The sequence below is a fragment of the Chaetodon auriga genome, chromosome 13, assembly GCF_051107435.1.
Source record: "Chaetodon auriga isolate fChaAug3 chromosome 13, fChaAug3.hap1, whole genome shotgun sequence".
Taxonomy (NCBI): domain Eukaryota; kingdom Metazoa; phylum Chordata; class Actinopteri; order Chaetodontiformes; family Chaetodontidae; genus Chaetodon; species Chaetodon auriga.
Window position 1 is genome coordinate 1,587,681 of NC_135086.1, and position 15,186 is coordinate 1,602,866.

Below are 15,186 nucleotides of genomic sequence, written 5' to 3' on the forward strand. Positions count from 1 at the left end.
AAACACTTCTATTCAGTTAATTGCTGAGAGTTTGATGAAATCAAGCTTGGAAACAGTGTAAACAGCTTTGCTGGCTCTGTCGAAAGCTCACTAATTAACACGTTACGTCTTGTTTGTTAAATCTGTTCTAAAATGTCGACTTGTCTGACAGCGCGCACGGCTCTGATCCAAAGCGAAGAACCAGACAAACTTCTCGTTTTTGTACAAATTGAACAAATTAACAGCTGTTGATTAGTCAGCTGGGCAGATTTTAATACCTCTGGACAGACTCAAGCTAGCTGTTTCCCCCTGTTTCCAGTCTTTATGCTAAGCTAAGCTAACATCTCCTGCTCTAGCTTGGTATTTACTGAACAGATGGCATCAGTCTTCATGTCTTCTCTCTTCATCTTCTCTGTTTCTGACTCTTCCTCAGGCCTCATCGTGGGATCCTTGATGGTGTGCTGGCTTCCCAACCAGATTCGCCGTCTCATGATGGCTGCCATTCCCAAGTCCCGCTGGACTACTTCCTACTTCCAGAGCTACGTCACTCTCCACCCTGTGGCCGACACCTTCTTCTACCTCAGCTCTGTCATCAACCCGTTCCTCTACAACCTCTCCTCCAGACAGTTCAGGGACGTTTTCGTCCAGGTGCTGCGCTGCCACCTCACCATCGAACACATCAACAAGCGCACCCTGAAGAGCTCCCACGCCGCCTCCGGACGCTCCCTCCAGCCTCTGCTGATTAAGTCTCTGCGTCGCGGCAGGGCTAACCAGCCCACCCCCACGGAAGAGGAACCCCCTCCAACCCTCACAACCTTTCAGAAGCAAAGTGACTCAGGAATAGCTTCGACGTCTCTCAGCCTGAGTGAGGAGTCTGACTCAATTCACAAAGCAAAGACAGATGAACCATCAGAGAGCGAAATGTGATGTGTTGTACAATTTAATGCAACACAGTGAACAGTAGAAACAAACCGAGGGTGCCTGTGCTGTGCCGTCACAAACAAAGGAGATATTCCTTATGCACAGCAAACACAGCACAAAGTGTTTCACTGACAGATCACACTCAGCTGACAATTTGGCACAATAGCAAGCTGGATGGGACTCTCCAAAGAGACATTTACCTTAAAGAAAGTGAACTAGTCTGGTCAGAAAATGATTACACAAAGCTCAGATATTCAGTTAAGCATGAAACCCACAGCTTGAGTTCAGGTTAAAGGTACCCAGTGGAGTTTTTGACCACTCGCGGTGCTTCAGAGGACACACATGTGCACTCATAAGCATGCAGGTGGCACATTATGCTTTCCTGTTGACTGCAGAGGGCACAGCTGCAACTGTGTGGCGCATATAACAAGGCTTCAGGAACAGCTCTGAGCTGAAGGCCGTTCTGGCCACAGTTGCAGGTCACTTAATGTCCACTGGCCCAAACAGACTTTGTCCCCAAACACTCATCACAGTAGGAAAGGCTGTAACATGAAGAATAACAATTTCTAAGCATCACGAATGAAAATGACTCTTTGTACTATCAGCTCCATCAAAACTTCCAGAGTGAGCCTACAAAACCTTTTTGCTGAGCGACTTTTCCGTTTATCTACCGTGTGTCTGCAGTGAATAACCAATCAGATGTCATGATGATGTAAATGCGCCCATAGGTTCATATGTTAACTGACAATAAATAAAGTACTGGTGGTATCCTGTGTGTTGTGGTCAGAGCCTTCATGAAAACACCTTTTTTTTTTTTTTTTTTTTTGCACCAAACTGTAAACATGTTTACTTCTGCAGTAAATTTGGCCATTTTAATTAATTTAATGGGGGTCTATGGGAATTTGGAGCCAGCCTCAAGTGGCCATCTGAGGAACTGCAGTTTTTGGCACTTCCGCATGGCTTCATTCACACACACACACACACACACACACACACACACACACACACACACAGTGTAAACACTACTGTCTTTGTTCACAGGAAAACTCCACAGGGCACCTTCAAGGTTCAGATCACCTTCAAAACAGCCACTGAACAGACTCGACCTCTGCAGAAGCAGCTCAGTGTTACATTTAGATGGAGTTTATCTCCTCTGGATTAATCTGTGGAGAAACCCACCCTGAAGCCTCACACAGTCCCTGATGGTACACTTCTACAGCCACGTTCAGTGCCGCCGTGAAGCCTCTTTTTAAGGTGACCGGCGGGTGAAGCCCAAAAAGTCTGCGTGGTCCAGCATCCTGGACAGTCACCTACATGATTTGATAATTGCATCACACCACGTGCTGATGGCACTACAGCTGCTGCATCTCAGTACAAACTGCTCCAAATTTCACTCATTAGAGATGCAACAAATGTGGGGGAAATAGTTTAAAACATGCTCTGGTTGCACTGAGCAGACTGCAGTCACAGAACCAGTGGAGGAAAGTTTCAGGATAAAAACTGAACTTTCTAACGGCTTCCACTGTTTTTGGCTGTTGCAGAGAGCTGTCACTCTGATGCAATGATGCTGTACCTCCGAGAGGTTTGAGGGCTGTAGGTGGCTTTAATATCATCACTGGCACGTCTGTTGTTCTTCATCTGACACATTTTTCTTCCTGACTGAACTGTTCTTTCCAGAATCATTGTCATGCATATCATACATCGTCTTTTCAGTTCATAAACGCAGCAAAATACATGAATGATGGATCTGAACTGACTGTATTTCCTGCACGCTGTCTCATTTGACTTTGTGGCGCGAGCGAATAAAGACTGATGAGAATGAGCCACCTGCTGCCCGACAAAATACCCGGAAGCCGCTTCATCCACGGCACTGTCCTCCACGTCACCTCCCCAGCTCCCCTGCAGCTGCACCATGATCATGTTTGTGACTTGACACTCGTGATGAGAAAATGTTTTTTTAGGAGGCGAGCTGCGACAGAAAGCCACGGAGTCAAGAGAACAAACACTGTACAAAGCTTCCACAGGCCTTAAAGAATAAACCTTTCTGCATTCGTCTCCGTCTCGCTCAACACAGCTCCAGCTCACGTTGTCTCCTCTGTCCGGAGCAGTTTCAATTCACATCTTAAGCCAGTGTGTGAAGGTCTGTCAGCACAGGGAGGACAGAAGGAGGAGGATGTAGAGGGGAAACACGGGGAGCTGCAGGGTAACGGCGGCCGACGGCTGGGGGCGTTTCTTCTGGCGCGGTCCGTTACACAGCGGCGTGTTACAGCAGGTGATGCACACGGAGTTGAGCTTGCCGGTGCAGAACTGCTGGTAACCAGAGGAAGCGATGAGGCAGGCTCCTGACGAGGCGCAGGACTTGCGGTAGTGAATCCCTGAAATAAGAACAAAAATGGACGCATTAAACTGGTAATGAGAGGATTAGAGGGTGTGAGAGGGAACAAAGGCAGAAACAGTGAGATGGGGGCATGTAATTAAGGATAAATAGGATCTATTCTTTCATCAAGGGACACATCTTAAAGGGAGACATCTGTGTATAATTGGGCTTATACTCATTCTGCAGTCAGGACACTGAGCTCTCCTCTGTGTCTGTGCAAGATTTGCATAAAATTGTCACCGTCGGTGTCTTGTAATATAATAGTCAGTGAATGAGGAAAACTAAGCTTTCCGTGCTTTTTATCTGCTGCTCTCAGTGTGACTCCTCTTCTCCAAAGACACTTTAAAGAGAACGCTTCCCCCAGCCCAGTCGCCACAGTAACATGTTGGCATGTTACGTTTCTACAAACCACGGATGTGCAGAATTTGTACTTTTCAAATCAGTGTTCCTACAACAGGTATTAAAGTGACGTAGGCCAGACTCTTCAGGAGGAGGAGGGACGACGCCGAGCAGCAGACCACTGATCAATCAGTGTTTTTAGCCACAATACTGTAGTTTTAAGAAGACGGCGGGATGTTTTCCAGACGTGTTTGTGGTGAAAAACTGAGGTATTTTTAAGCCAGAAGAATCTTTTGCTAACTAGCCGCACAGTTGGTTTTGGTACAGTTAGTTTCAGCCTCAGATGTCAAAGACAGGCTGAAGGAGAACAGGACGGTCCTGCAGAAACATATATTAGACGGTTAATCGTACAAACTGAGGAGTTGCAGGGACGCGCTGAGGTAGCTGTGTGAGAGAAACCTGCAGTCAGTCTAACCTATCAGCCGTCAGCTCGGGCTGTGGCTTCCTTTCCCTTTGAGCCATCCAAACTTTGGACCTGTTAGTGTCTCCATCTGCTGTGTTTTTTCTCCAGCACACAACTCACAGGCTTACATAACAACAAATGAGTGAGGCTATTAAATCTAAGATGAATGGCCACAACAGCATTAATGATGGCAGTTATTCTGTCTGATTAGACAAAGAGTAAGCTTGAAGCTGGTTGGAGCGACGTGAGGAATCACAGCACGTCACCAAACTCCAGCCGCAGTCCTGGATGGAAAGCAGCCGTCATCGTCATCATCATCATCATCATCATCACTCCTGTGCTTTTCCTGCTATCTGCCCTGAAAAAAGCCTGTTTGCACCTTCACCCTCATGAGCTCCAACCAACGTCAGGTCTAATCAGCCCGAACAACACCCGCATGAGGTGCTTTTAAGGCGAGATGCACTAAAATCTGAATGTTTTCCATGATGACATCCTTGAAAATCAGACACAGAAGAGCTCAGCCTGAACATTATTTATCGCCGTCTGCCTCCACAACACACACTCAGTGTAAGCACAGTAAACAGCTGCAGAGGACAGTGCGAAGATTCAACCGTGAGAGCTCACAAACGTAAATCCAAGACTGTGGTCCTCTCAGAAGAAGCAGCAGCGTCCATGCTCACACTGCACGCTTGTTGGTAGTTAGCCGGAGTGTCTGATGAGTGGAGACGAAGACGTTTGGCTCAGGCGTTCACCTCTGGACTGAGGAACGCTGCTCGTGGCTTCTCCCGCCTCGACTCATTTGCATTTCCTACAGAAACTTTCTGAACTCTGTAAGCGTTTGTCCTCAGCAAACCTATTTTGCATCATCCTCGATTAAGTTATTCAGCGACTACCTAGAAATCTATTAATTATCATCAGTTCCTGAGTTGATTCTTGCGAATTCATTTGTGAACCTTTTGTTAGATAATTCATCGAGCGCCCATCTGTGCCCACGAGGAGCTCCAGAACCTCCAGGCTTAGTTTTGTGATTTTATGACTGAAAGTTTCCCCAGCTGACACCGACCGCGTTCTGTCCTATTTACAGCAAATCCATGCACAAATGAATGAGAGGCTTCTGTGTAGTTTGGAGAAACAAAAATCCCCAAACACACTTTAAAACTATATTTAGAGCCATTTCCAGTGACTCCATTCAATTTTCAAAGCTCCTCTGAAAAGCATCCATCCCAGAAAGACGGACTTATCTCCACCAGCTATAATCCACATCACAGTGAAGTTTGGCGAGAGGGCCGAGGAATTAAAGAGGAGACCCCTGCGAGACCCTCAGCTGTGACCACTTTTTATATCTATTCCTGTTTTGCACTACAAAGCATCGATTTACTTGAGGAGCTTGTTGGAGCATGTCAGCGGGTGGAGGCTTTAACATTTGGCTGACATTTTTACTTTAAAGAAATTAAGACATGAGCGCATGAACTTCTAACAACCTTTGTGCCGCGTGACTCGTCTCTCCGCCCGAGTGCAACAGATACACCCGAAGTGCTGCGTGTTCATTTAAATTGTGCATCCTGCCATGTCTTCCACACTGCAAATATCAGTGCGGGTCCCGGTAGGTTTTGAGCAATCCAGTGCAAACGGTGTGAAATGTTGCAAAGCTCTGGAGGGAAATGTCCCATCTTCTCACAGAGAGATTAAACCCCGACTCACGCTGCGTTTACATCTTTCATTCGAGCTGTCAGCCTCTTAAAGGACGGCGGACACTTCTGAGGATCCCTCTGTTCTGCTTAACAAGGCTGCGGACGCCTCAGAAAGAAACCTGAGGGACAAATATTTGAAATAACTCAAAGTGAGAAAGTTGTAAATGACAGTATAATCTGTTGGTTTTTATCTCGAGCAGTAATTGGAAAATAGCGCGAGCCGATAACGAGGGCAGTCAGTGGAAAATGAGGTGTGGTGAAAGTGGAAGTGTCACTGACGGAGAATACAGATTCGACGGCTTTTCTCACCTCAAACAATCGCCTACCAATCACATGGACTACCCCCGTTTTCAGCCTCCTCATCCTCATTACTGCCTCCACGTAGAAACTTAATTTAAACTTGTATTTTATCACATTGGTTCAGTTTTTATGCTCCAGCTGCAGCAGTTTTCTGCCTTTCACAGTTTCTCAGTAATTGGGCTTCAGTGTTTTCAGACACTTCAGCTTTTTGCACAGTCTGCAAAATGTTCAGATCAGAGTCGGCGACACAAACTCTCTCCCTCTTCAGCCGTTTGCAGTGCACACTCTTCACGTGTGTGTGGTGCTTCAGCATTAACTGGTATTTTAACTTCTTTTTGATGCTATGCTCTTATTTCACAGACATCCTTTAATGTCCATGTTATTTCTTGGAGCTCTTGGTGCATGTGATTCCTTCCTTGTGAAGCACTTGAGCTGCAACTCCTGCAAGAGCGGTGCTATAGAAATAAAGTTTATTATTACTATTATTAATAAATGCTGCGTTTAAACTGAAAATGAATCACGGATACGTTACACTTCATTTTAACCACCAATTATAAACGGCTGCTTAAACGAGTCAGGGTCACGTGCTATGATCGTGGACGTCCTCCTGACGTGTGCTTAAGTGTAACTTCCTCCAAACGCTGCACGCTGGAAACGACGTGCCGCCGCTCGTCGCTGCCGTCGAGGAGAACACCTCGCTCTGTGCTCCCAAACAACGGCGCAGCATCTTTGTTTGGGTTATCGCAGGTTCTTTGACATCCTAATTAATGGAAAAGTTGAGGAGATAAAGTCTATTACAGATCACAGAAGGTTATTTTTCAACTGTAAAACATCCTAATTAGATTATGATGCTAATTGTCTAATATTTGATTCATTACCATGAGATTATGCGTCGCCAGGAGAACTGCTCTAATTGAAATTCAGGACAAATGCACACAAACATCACACACTGTGATACATGGTGATTATGTTCCATATGTGCCTGCTATGAGCATGGAGAACATGCAGGGCTTCTGAGCAAGTATCATCAAAACGAATCTCAGACAGCACAAGAGGGAAACTCTCACTTCGAGGCGCTGGAGGGGGATTTAATTTCATTTGTGCGTGGGAATTCTGAGAGTCAGCACTTCAGTCTAAATTATGCTGTTCAGTTAATTTGTGGGGAAAAGGGCGAAATTTCTTATCAACTGTGCGGCGCTGAGAGGACTCGCACACTTCAGTCTAATGAGAACCACCACGGCCGGCTGCACAGAGCAGAGCGAGCGGCCCGGCTTGTCCGGCTGTGTGCACGACCTTCGGCTGCTCCTGCACATGAGATTTTAGGCAAACAAATCAGGCGACCCTCCGTGGCTCTGACAGACCCGGCCTCTGATCGCTGATTGATTAAAAAATGTTAATGCCAGTTCAAACATAGAAAACAGTGAGTGGACTCTGACACGAGGAGAATCAGTGGTGAATCACCTGCAGCGCGTGAGACAGGCACGAGTCCGCTCTGTGGGCTTTATGATCCGACTAAATCAAAGCCGGCTAGGCAGTGAAATTAGGTGGCGGTTGGTGGAGCCGACGTTAAGATGTCATCCAGATAAACGGTCAGTTAGATTGATAGCAGGTAGATAAAAACCTGAATTTCATCAGGAAATAAAAGTTATCAAGTTCTGCACTGATTTGTAGTTTCCACAGCTCGATTATGTTACACAGATCTTAAAGCGGGATTCTGGGAAATGGAGGAAAAGACTCACGTGAGGCTTTAAAACACATCTGGAGATTAGTGGACTGAATACTGGGACAGACCTTACTACAGTAGAAGTACTTCAGTAGTTAGTGTGCAGTGAAATGTGAGTTTTACTTTGGTCAAAGGTGTTTTTGGGTTACTTTTAGCAGCTGAGTTGATCTGCCGTAGACGCTAAAGGCTGAGCTCATTTTAACTGCTTTATGAACTGTTGGCCAGTTTAATCTCCAGCGACGCTTCCTGCTGTGACGTCATCTGTTTCTAATCCACTGCAGGTGACTAATGACAGTAAGTCAGTGCACCTGGACCAGGTGTGCTGAACTCACTGAGGCCACAGCTGTTCACTCTCTGCTCTCCCTGTCAAACACCTGCGTTGGTTTGATTTTCTTCTTGCATCTCCAGCCATCAGTCAGACACAGGACGCCACGTCTTTGATTTCAAACACCTCTAGTTTGTTCATTTTGTGCCGTAAAGTTTCTCTGTGTGAATGTTTACACACAGCAGGTCTCTTTTATTGTCACGTCCATCATCAGCTGCTTGTAGCATCGCTGTCCTCTGAGAGTCTCTAGAAGGTCAACTTTTATCTGAAGAAGAAGAATTTTAAAGGAGCACTTCATCCTTCAGTGTATTAAAGACATTAAAATCACCATTATCTGCAGATACACGGACGCCTCGGAGATGAAGTGGAGCAAAGCATCACGTTAACCAAATGAAAGTAAACTACTGTGACTAAACACACTTCCCTTTACCTGATACACTAAATTAACTTTTGTGAATTGCAAAAGCTAATTTAGATAAGCCTTGAAGTCGGGAGGACACGTTCAAATCGAGCCTCGTTCAGGTTTCCTGCCTTCATGACCTGTCAGTGAGTTTGGTTTTGACAAGAAAGCTGATCTGAAATCAGTGGAAGAGTCTAAACAAGACGCTGTGCAGACAAAGAGTCTGCCAGACACTCGAATTCTGCTTCGTGATTTTAAACATCGGACCAGTGTCCCCAGAATGACCGAAGACTGTTCAGAGCTGAGAAGCAGCAGGTTCAGGCGGTGAAGTCACGCTTCAGGCCGCCTCACTTTACTCAGCCTCACGTCTGAATCAAACTGTCTTAACAGAAGACTCTTCATAAAAAACAACACTTTGTGCTCAGCTCATGAGAAGCTGTTCATCAACCGTCATCAGCATCGAGCACCACTCTGATTCCTGCCGTTCAGAGGACCCTGAGGGGAAGCATCATGCTTATTTGTCTCGTCATCACTGCTCCACCTATCGGCCGCCTCTGCAGACGCTGCGATGATGATTTTACATTTTCAGAGTGAAGACAAACTGAGGCTCGCTGCAGCGACTGGGACGTATCATCAACGTGACATCAAACATTTATCTGAAGGCAGCGTTCAGAGAGCAGGCAGCTGGTCCTGTACACAGTCATGAAGACGATGATGATGATGTGAGAGATGCTCTTGCTGCTCGTGGAGGTCGAGTACTTGAGTTATTCATCAAACTGTGTGTTTTCGTTTGTGTCCTCACCATAAAACTCTGCTATACTTGTTTTGATGTTGCTGCTGTCACAGAATGAATGTTTTTTTTTTTTTTTTTTTTTTTATCTTTAAGGAAATCAACGCTTAACAAATGATCTTAAAGATCTAAAAATGTTCCCAGTGTCAGACTCTCCTCCTCCGTTCAACGTCACTTTTTAACCTGTTTTCACTCATTGTTTTGACTGTTTTTGGCTCGCAGGCTGTCCACCATCTGCCCAGCACCAGACAGCAGGGAAAGTTAGCAACTAGCCAGTAAAGAAAAACTTGACTCCAACATGACGACATTAACGTTGATTTGAATGAAACTGCATCTGGACAGCTGACGATTTCAAGTCCAGTATTCAGCCTCCTTTCAGCTCTGTTTTGGTTTCCACCACCCGAGGACATATTTGTCTCTTTAGCTGCTCAATGCTGTATCACCAGCTAGTGGCTAACAGCCAACTGCAAACTCTGTTAGCAGTTTGGTGCTGGCAGGTAGCGCACAGTGGAAACAGGGTGGAGGAGAGCTGCCAAACTGAAGGAAATAGGAAATTTGTGGGCCAGAAAACCAAAACAATGAGCTGAAAGATGCTAAAAGTTGAGTTGAGAGTTGGCCATTACACAGAGCAATTTCATCTATTGTTCAGATAAAATATTGTTCAGTGTGGCTTTAAATATTATTCTGACAACTTTAATAATACAAAAGCATTGCATAAATAATTTATCCATTATAAGCTGCAAAATTATTGCAGCGAACTCTAATCCCATGCTGTTTTGGTGTGTGTTTGTGTGTGTTATTACATTAATTTAGTCATCCTCCCTTGGAAATTGCCTCTGAGAAATTGAAGGCAAGCCAATTTCATAGCTCTCATCTCAGTACATCTTCCTCCCCCTCCTTGAAAAAAAGGGCAGAGGACGTTGGAAATGAAAGGTGGCCTGCTGGAGCGTGGCAATCATCCCTCCTTTAAAGACAGTGGGAGAGGAACGGTCCTCCGCGAGGTAAAAGCACACTCTTTTATCATTTCTCCACACCTAATCAGAGGGGAAGGATGATGATAGGAACAGAAGATGGGTCGGGAGAGGAAGACAGGGCGCTGCCCAACAGAAACACAGCCGTCGTCTGAGTGGAGGTCTCGAATGCACGCCTCTCCACTCCTGAGCGTTTCGCTCTTGAGCGATACCTCGAAATTTTGCCGGCCGGCCTGTTTCTCATCTAGAGGGCTCGGTTGTAAGTGATGGATTGAACAACGTCCTCCAGGACACCAAATCAAATCTTTGAGACAGGAGACAGAAAATAGGCCCATTGAGGACAAACGTTAGACTTTCTGGGTCCTTTACATACACATTATAGAGCTGCATGCACAGGCTTACAGAGGCAATCACAGGGCAAGTACACTGAGGGAGGAATCAAACTGATTTATATTCTTATCACTTACACACATTGCACAGAGGTGGCAGTGCAACTGTGAACGTATCTATTGCATTTCAAATAGTGATAGCGTTAAGGTGCGTCCAGCTGAAAGCCTCCTTCTCATGCAGAGCAGCCATAACGATAACACGGGGAGATAAAGGCCGGGATGTACACGAGCACTCAAGCGGAAATTTTCTTATTAAAGAACTGTCGAGTCTATAGAGCCGTGTGCCTGCCCTTTGGATTGGGAAGCACATTTCCAAAGACAGGAGCTTATTGCTTTTGCTCATCAGCAGAAGAGAGAAATGGGGAAAAATGGCCCCTAATTTTTACTGGGTGTGAAAACGAAGCAGACCTGGGGTGTAAGAGTGACCACCTGCAGCAAACAGGCACATAAACACATCAGCGGCACGTTAACCAGTCCGAAAAACTCTACTGCACTGGAAAACCTGCAGAGGCTGAATAAACCACACTCAACAGACAGCTAACATGAGGTTCAGGTGTGCGCAGCACAGGACAGCTGCTAAAGAACAAAGCTGAGGGAGTCCAGCTGGCTGACTTCCAAATGTCTTCTCAGGTATTAGCACGTCCCTCAGTACCACGTCAGGCTCACGGTGCTGCCCACACACTGCACTGCTGAAGGCTTTAATTGTTCTGAAAACAAGTTATTTCTGATAGCAAAGTCATCACTGTGTCATATTCATAGTAAATGCTTCAGGAGACTGGAGTTACGCCCACACCTCACTTGATTCAAACCTCAGGAAACTGTTTCCTAACGAGTTTACGCTGGTTTCAGTACAGCATGGTGCCCATGATGGTAACATAGGTGATAAAGGAGGGCGGGCTTTAGCGTGTGGCTACCTCGTGACTGACAGGTCTCTACCACAGCATGGCCTCAGGTTCCCAGTCAGATCCAGAGGTGCAACGACGTGTATCCTCCCCTCCACCATCTCGCCCAAATATGATCACTTGACTCCAAAAAAAAAAAAAAAAAAGAACTAAACAAATGGTGACGGCCATGATGCCGAACTCAAGGCTTCAAAACAGCAGTCCACAAATCAGTGGGTGAACTCAGTGAGTTTGTGGTCAATACTGATCCATATTTGCCACTTTGGATCAGTCTGTATTCATATTCAGCCGGCGCGGCTCCAGGGGGAGAGAAGGCAGTCGGTCGGGGAGTCGGTGCTCCACTTTGGTCCAGATTGAAATATCTCAATCTCATCTTTTCTTCAGAGAAGTCAAATAAAAAATGCATTAATTTGTATTTGTATGTAGTAATTTACTTTTTGGCCACTTGGGGGCGCAACAAGCTGAAAACACAGCCTTCAGCACAGTTGCATATTTAGACATCCACAGCAGATAAAATCAAAGTCCAATATTTATGTTGCTTTTAGCTTCATTTTGTTAGAAAAATATTGAACTGTGGCTAAATGTTGTGTATTCAACAGCTCGTTGCTAACTTCATCTGTGGAGCATTACAGTGAAACAAAACACTGAGCTGAAAGACGCTAAAACGCTCCGTAGAGCTGACAGGAACTGCGTCAGAGCTGGACGGTAATTATCTGTGTGGGTTCGATACCTTTCACATTACACACAGTCAAGGGATCCATAACTTATCTTATCTTATAACAGACCTGGATCGTAGAGCTTGAAGTCTATCACCAATCATCTAGAGTTTAATAATCTGCCCTCAGGTTAGTAAAACTCTGAAACAACACCGTGAACATGACCTCGCTGCAGCCCCGCTGGTGCCGGCGCTGTTTCTAAATGACCTCAGACACATCTCTGATGTGGCTCTCCTGCAATTTCTTGTACTTCATTGGCCAACACAAGCACTGATACCGAAGCATCAAGCTAACGATGAGCTAAAAATGTCAGGATGTGAGGTTTCTGGAAAGGCCTGAACACCCAGAGGACACACACCTGCCACTGCACACACAGCATGAGCTGATGCATCCCCCTCAGATGGAAACCAACAGTTTATATCCATGAGTGCAGCTTCCATTACTGACCTACAGCTAAGACTTTCATCCTCTAATAGAGCAGTGAAGGGCCTGTCCCTGCTGACCTCAGATCAGCTCACAGCAGCTGCTTCTTTGAGCTGTCTTGGTGTTAGAGGAGGCTTCAGCCGCGTCAGCCATGTAAACACTTTCCCTGCTGTCTTTCTGTGAGAAACTTCACTAATTTAGAAATACAACCGTCTGAGCGGCACAATGCACCACGAACAAACTAATCCTGCTCACCAGCAGCTAGGTGGCACTTTTCCACTCCCACCCAGTGACTGCCATCACTTCAGGCCCTCCACTCTAAACATCCCACAGTCAAATCACCAACATCTAATCTGACGTTCTTGGATTGAGGCCATGTCTGTTCTGCTCTGAGACATCCTGACAGGGAAAAACGAGCAGAGGTGAAAACGTATTTATGAGCGCTGAGAGGAGGAACAAGCTCTGCAGGAGACCAGACTCACCGTCATCCTTCACCAGGACCTCCTTCTGGCACATGTCCTGCACGTTGACGGTGCAGTTGACGATGAACTCGGGTGTGGAGCAGTCGTGTGTCATCTCCTCACACTGGTAGCACTGAATCTGCAGAGCCAGCCCTGCAGCAAACACACACACACACACACACACACACACACACACACAGTCAATTATCAGATCTGTCTGTCTTCATTATATCGTTTTGGGCAGGTTTCGTGGGCTCCACCATCAGCCATGACACTTGCTCATTTTTCATTTAGATGCTCCATTTATTTCCTCTGGTATCATGAATAAAAAATGGCCGAGTTTCATCTGAGAGTGAAATTCAGTTTCATTTTGGTGAAAATTCTGACTTCTGGTTTCTTGCTCTCTGACCATTTCAAATTGATGTGACAGCCACGCTCAATTATTTATCTGCGTTTGAGTTGCTGGTGGTACGTTCATTTCAGCAGCACATTGTTGCAACATTTCATCATGTCTTGCTTTGATAGTTGATATTTCACTTCTTCTGCTGTAAGACTGCAGCAGACTTCCTTCACTGAGTGTCCTTCAGAGGACTCATTTATTCCGCACGTGAAACGCCCTCAGCTCATGGACACACTGGCTGGCTCTTTCAGTCCGTGTCTTCCTTCTGACCACAGTGGCATTTTAAAGCTCTTGGCTCTTTATGTTGAAGCTCTCACTCGCCACGCGCACAGTTTACCTACAGTCATCGTTTGTGTTCAGGAGGAGCAGCTCGTTCAACACTGACGGAGGAACACTCCACCTTTAAACATGTTAGGTGTCGAAGATGAGATTTTACGCACAAAATGATCAAATCTCACGCTCTAACATTAGTCAGCAGCAGGAAAACTTTGCCTTGAACGTGCACTGATGCATCTGACAGCAGACAGTAAAGATACAGTCGCAGATCAGGAGCTTAGAAGTGAAGTTATGGTCAATACTTCTTATATTACATCTTATATATAATACGTCGCTTACTTCAGACTTTATTCTCCACCGCATTTCACAGCGACATTTTACTACCCGGTTTGTATTTTAATGGAGTATTTTAAAATCGCTGAACTGGTTCTTTTACTCGTCTGCCATCACTGACCGAGACTGATGGAATAAACGCCATTAACCCTCCTCTTCACTGTGCCACTGCGATTACAGAGGGACACAAACACGAAGAAGAGCTGTCATTCAGGGGGACGTTTCACCGTGTGCAGAGGGCTCAGACCGGGCTGCATGTACACTTACCTGCATCGTTTCAGACGCGCAGGAGCGCAGCGCCACAGCGCGCGTGAAGAGACCACAATCTCCTACAGCTAACAGCACGAGAGGTGTGGGATCCTTTAATCTAAGCGCATCCACATTTGAGCTTTCAATCATCAAAATGACGAGGAGAAATCAGAAATCTGCTCAACTTTTAGCAAAGACAACGCTGGATCAGCGCTGATCGCTCCAAGCTGTGCGCGCTGCGTCTCCCAGTTTCACCAGAAACGACACCTCCACCGTCACTGCGCGGCTTCTCCCACAGACAAGAAGAAGAAGCGGGTTCGGAAGTTTGGGTTCGAAAGCCTAAAAGTCGCGTTTAATCCCGTGAAGTGCTGAGAGAGGAAAGCTGCGTGTGTCCGTACCTGAGCTGAAGAAGAACAGGAGCAAAGTTGAGACGATGAACAGCCGCATGATCCGCTTAGTGACGCTCTGAGCACCAACATGAGAGACGGAGGTTCGCCGGGTCCGACGCGCACACACAGAGCCGCCGGCAGCCGCGCATGGTGAGCCGGACACCGCCTGCGCCGCCTCACCTCTTATCCACCGCTGACGCACGCACGCACGCACGCACCTGCACGACTGTACCACTGGGTACCACGTGATCAGAAAGTCACCGTTTTGACAAGAAGGCAGAGAAAACTTCAACCTGGATTATTATTATTATTATTATTATTATTATTATTATTATTATTATTATTATTATTATTATTATTTGAAGTAAT

General features: G+C 46.0%; 1 protein-coding gene across 1 annotated transcript; it reads right to left on the reverse strand.

Moving 5' to 3' along the window:
- Positions 1-901: 901 nt before the first annotated feature.
- LOC143330966 (ly6/PLAUR domain-containing protein 1-like) lies at positions 902-14,986 on the reverse strand. The gene is made up of 3 exons (XM_076747764.1): positions 14,827-14,986; positions 13,192-13,323; positions 902-3,275 (listed from the first exon to the last, which is right to left on the reverse strand). The coding sequence occupies exons 1-3, from the start codon at positions 14,873-14,875 to the stop codon at positions 3,046-3,048; spliced, it is 411 nt and encodes a 136-aa protein (XP_076603879.1). The 5' UTR covers positions 14,876-14,986; the 3' UTR covers positions 902-3,045.
- Between the last annotated feature and the right edge of the window lie 200 nt (positions 14,987-15,186).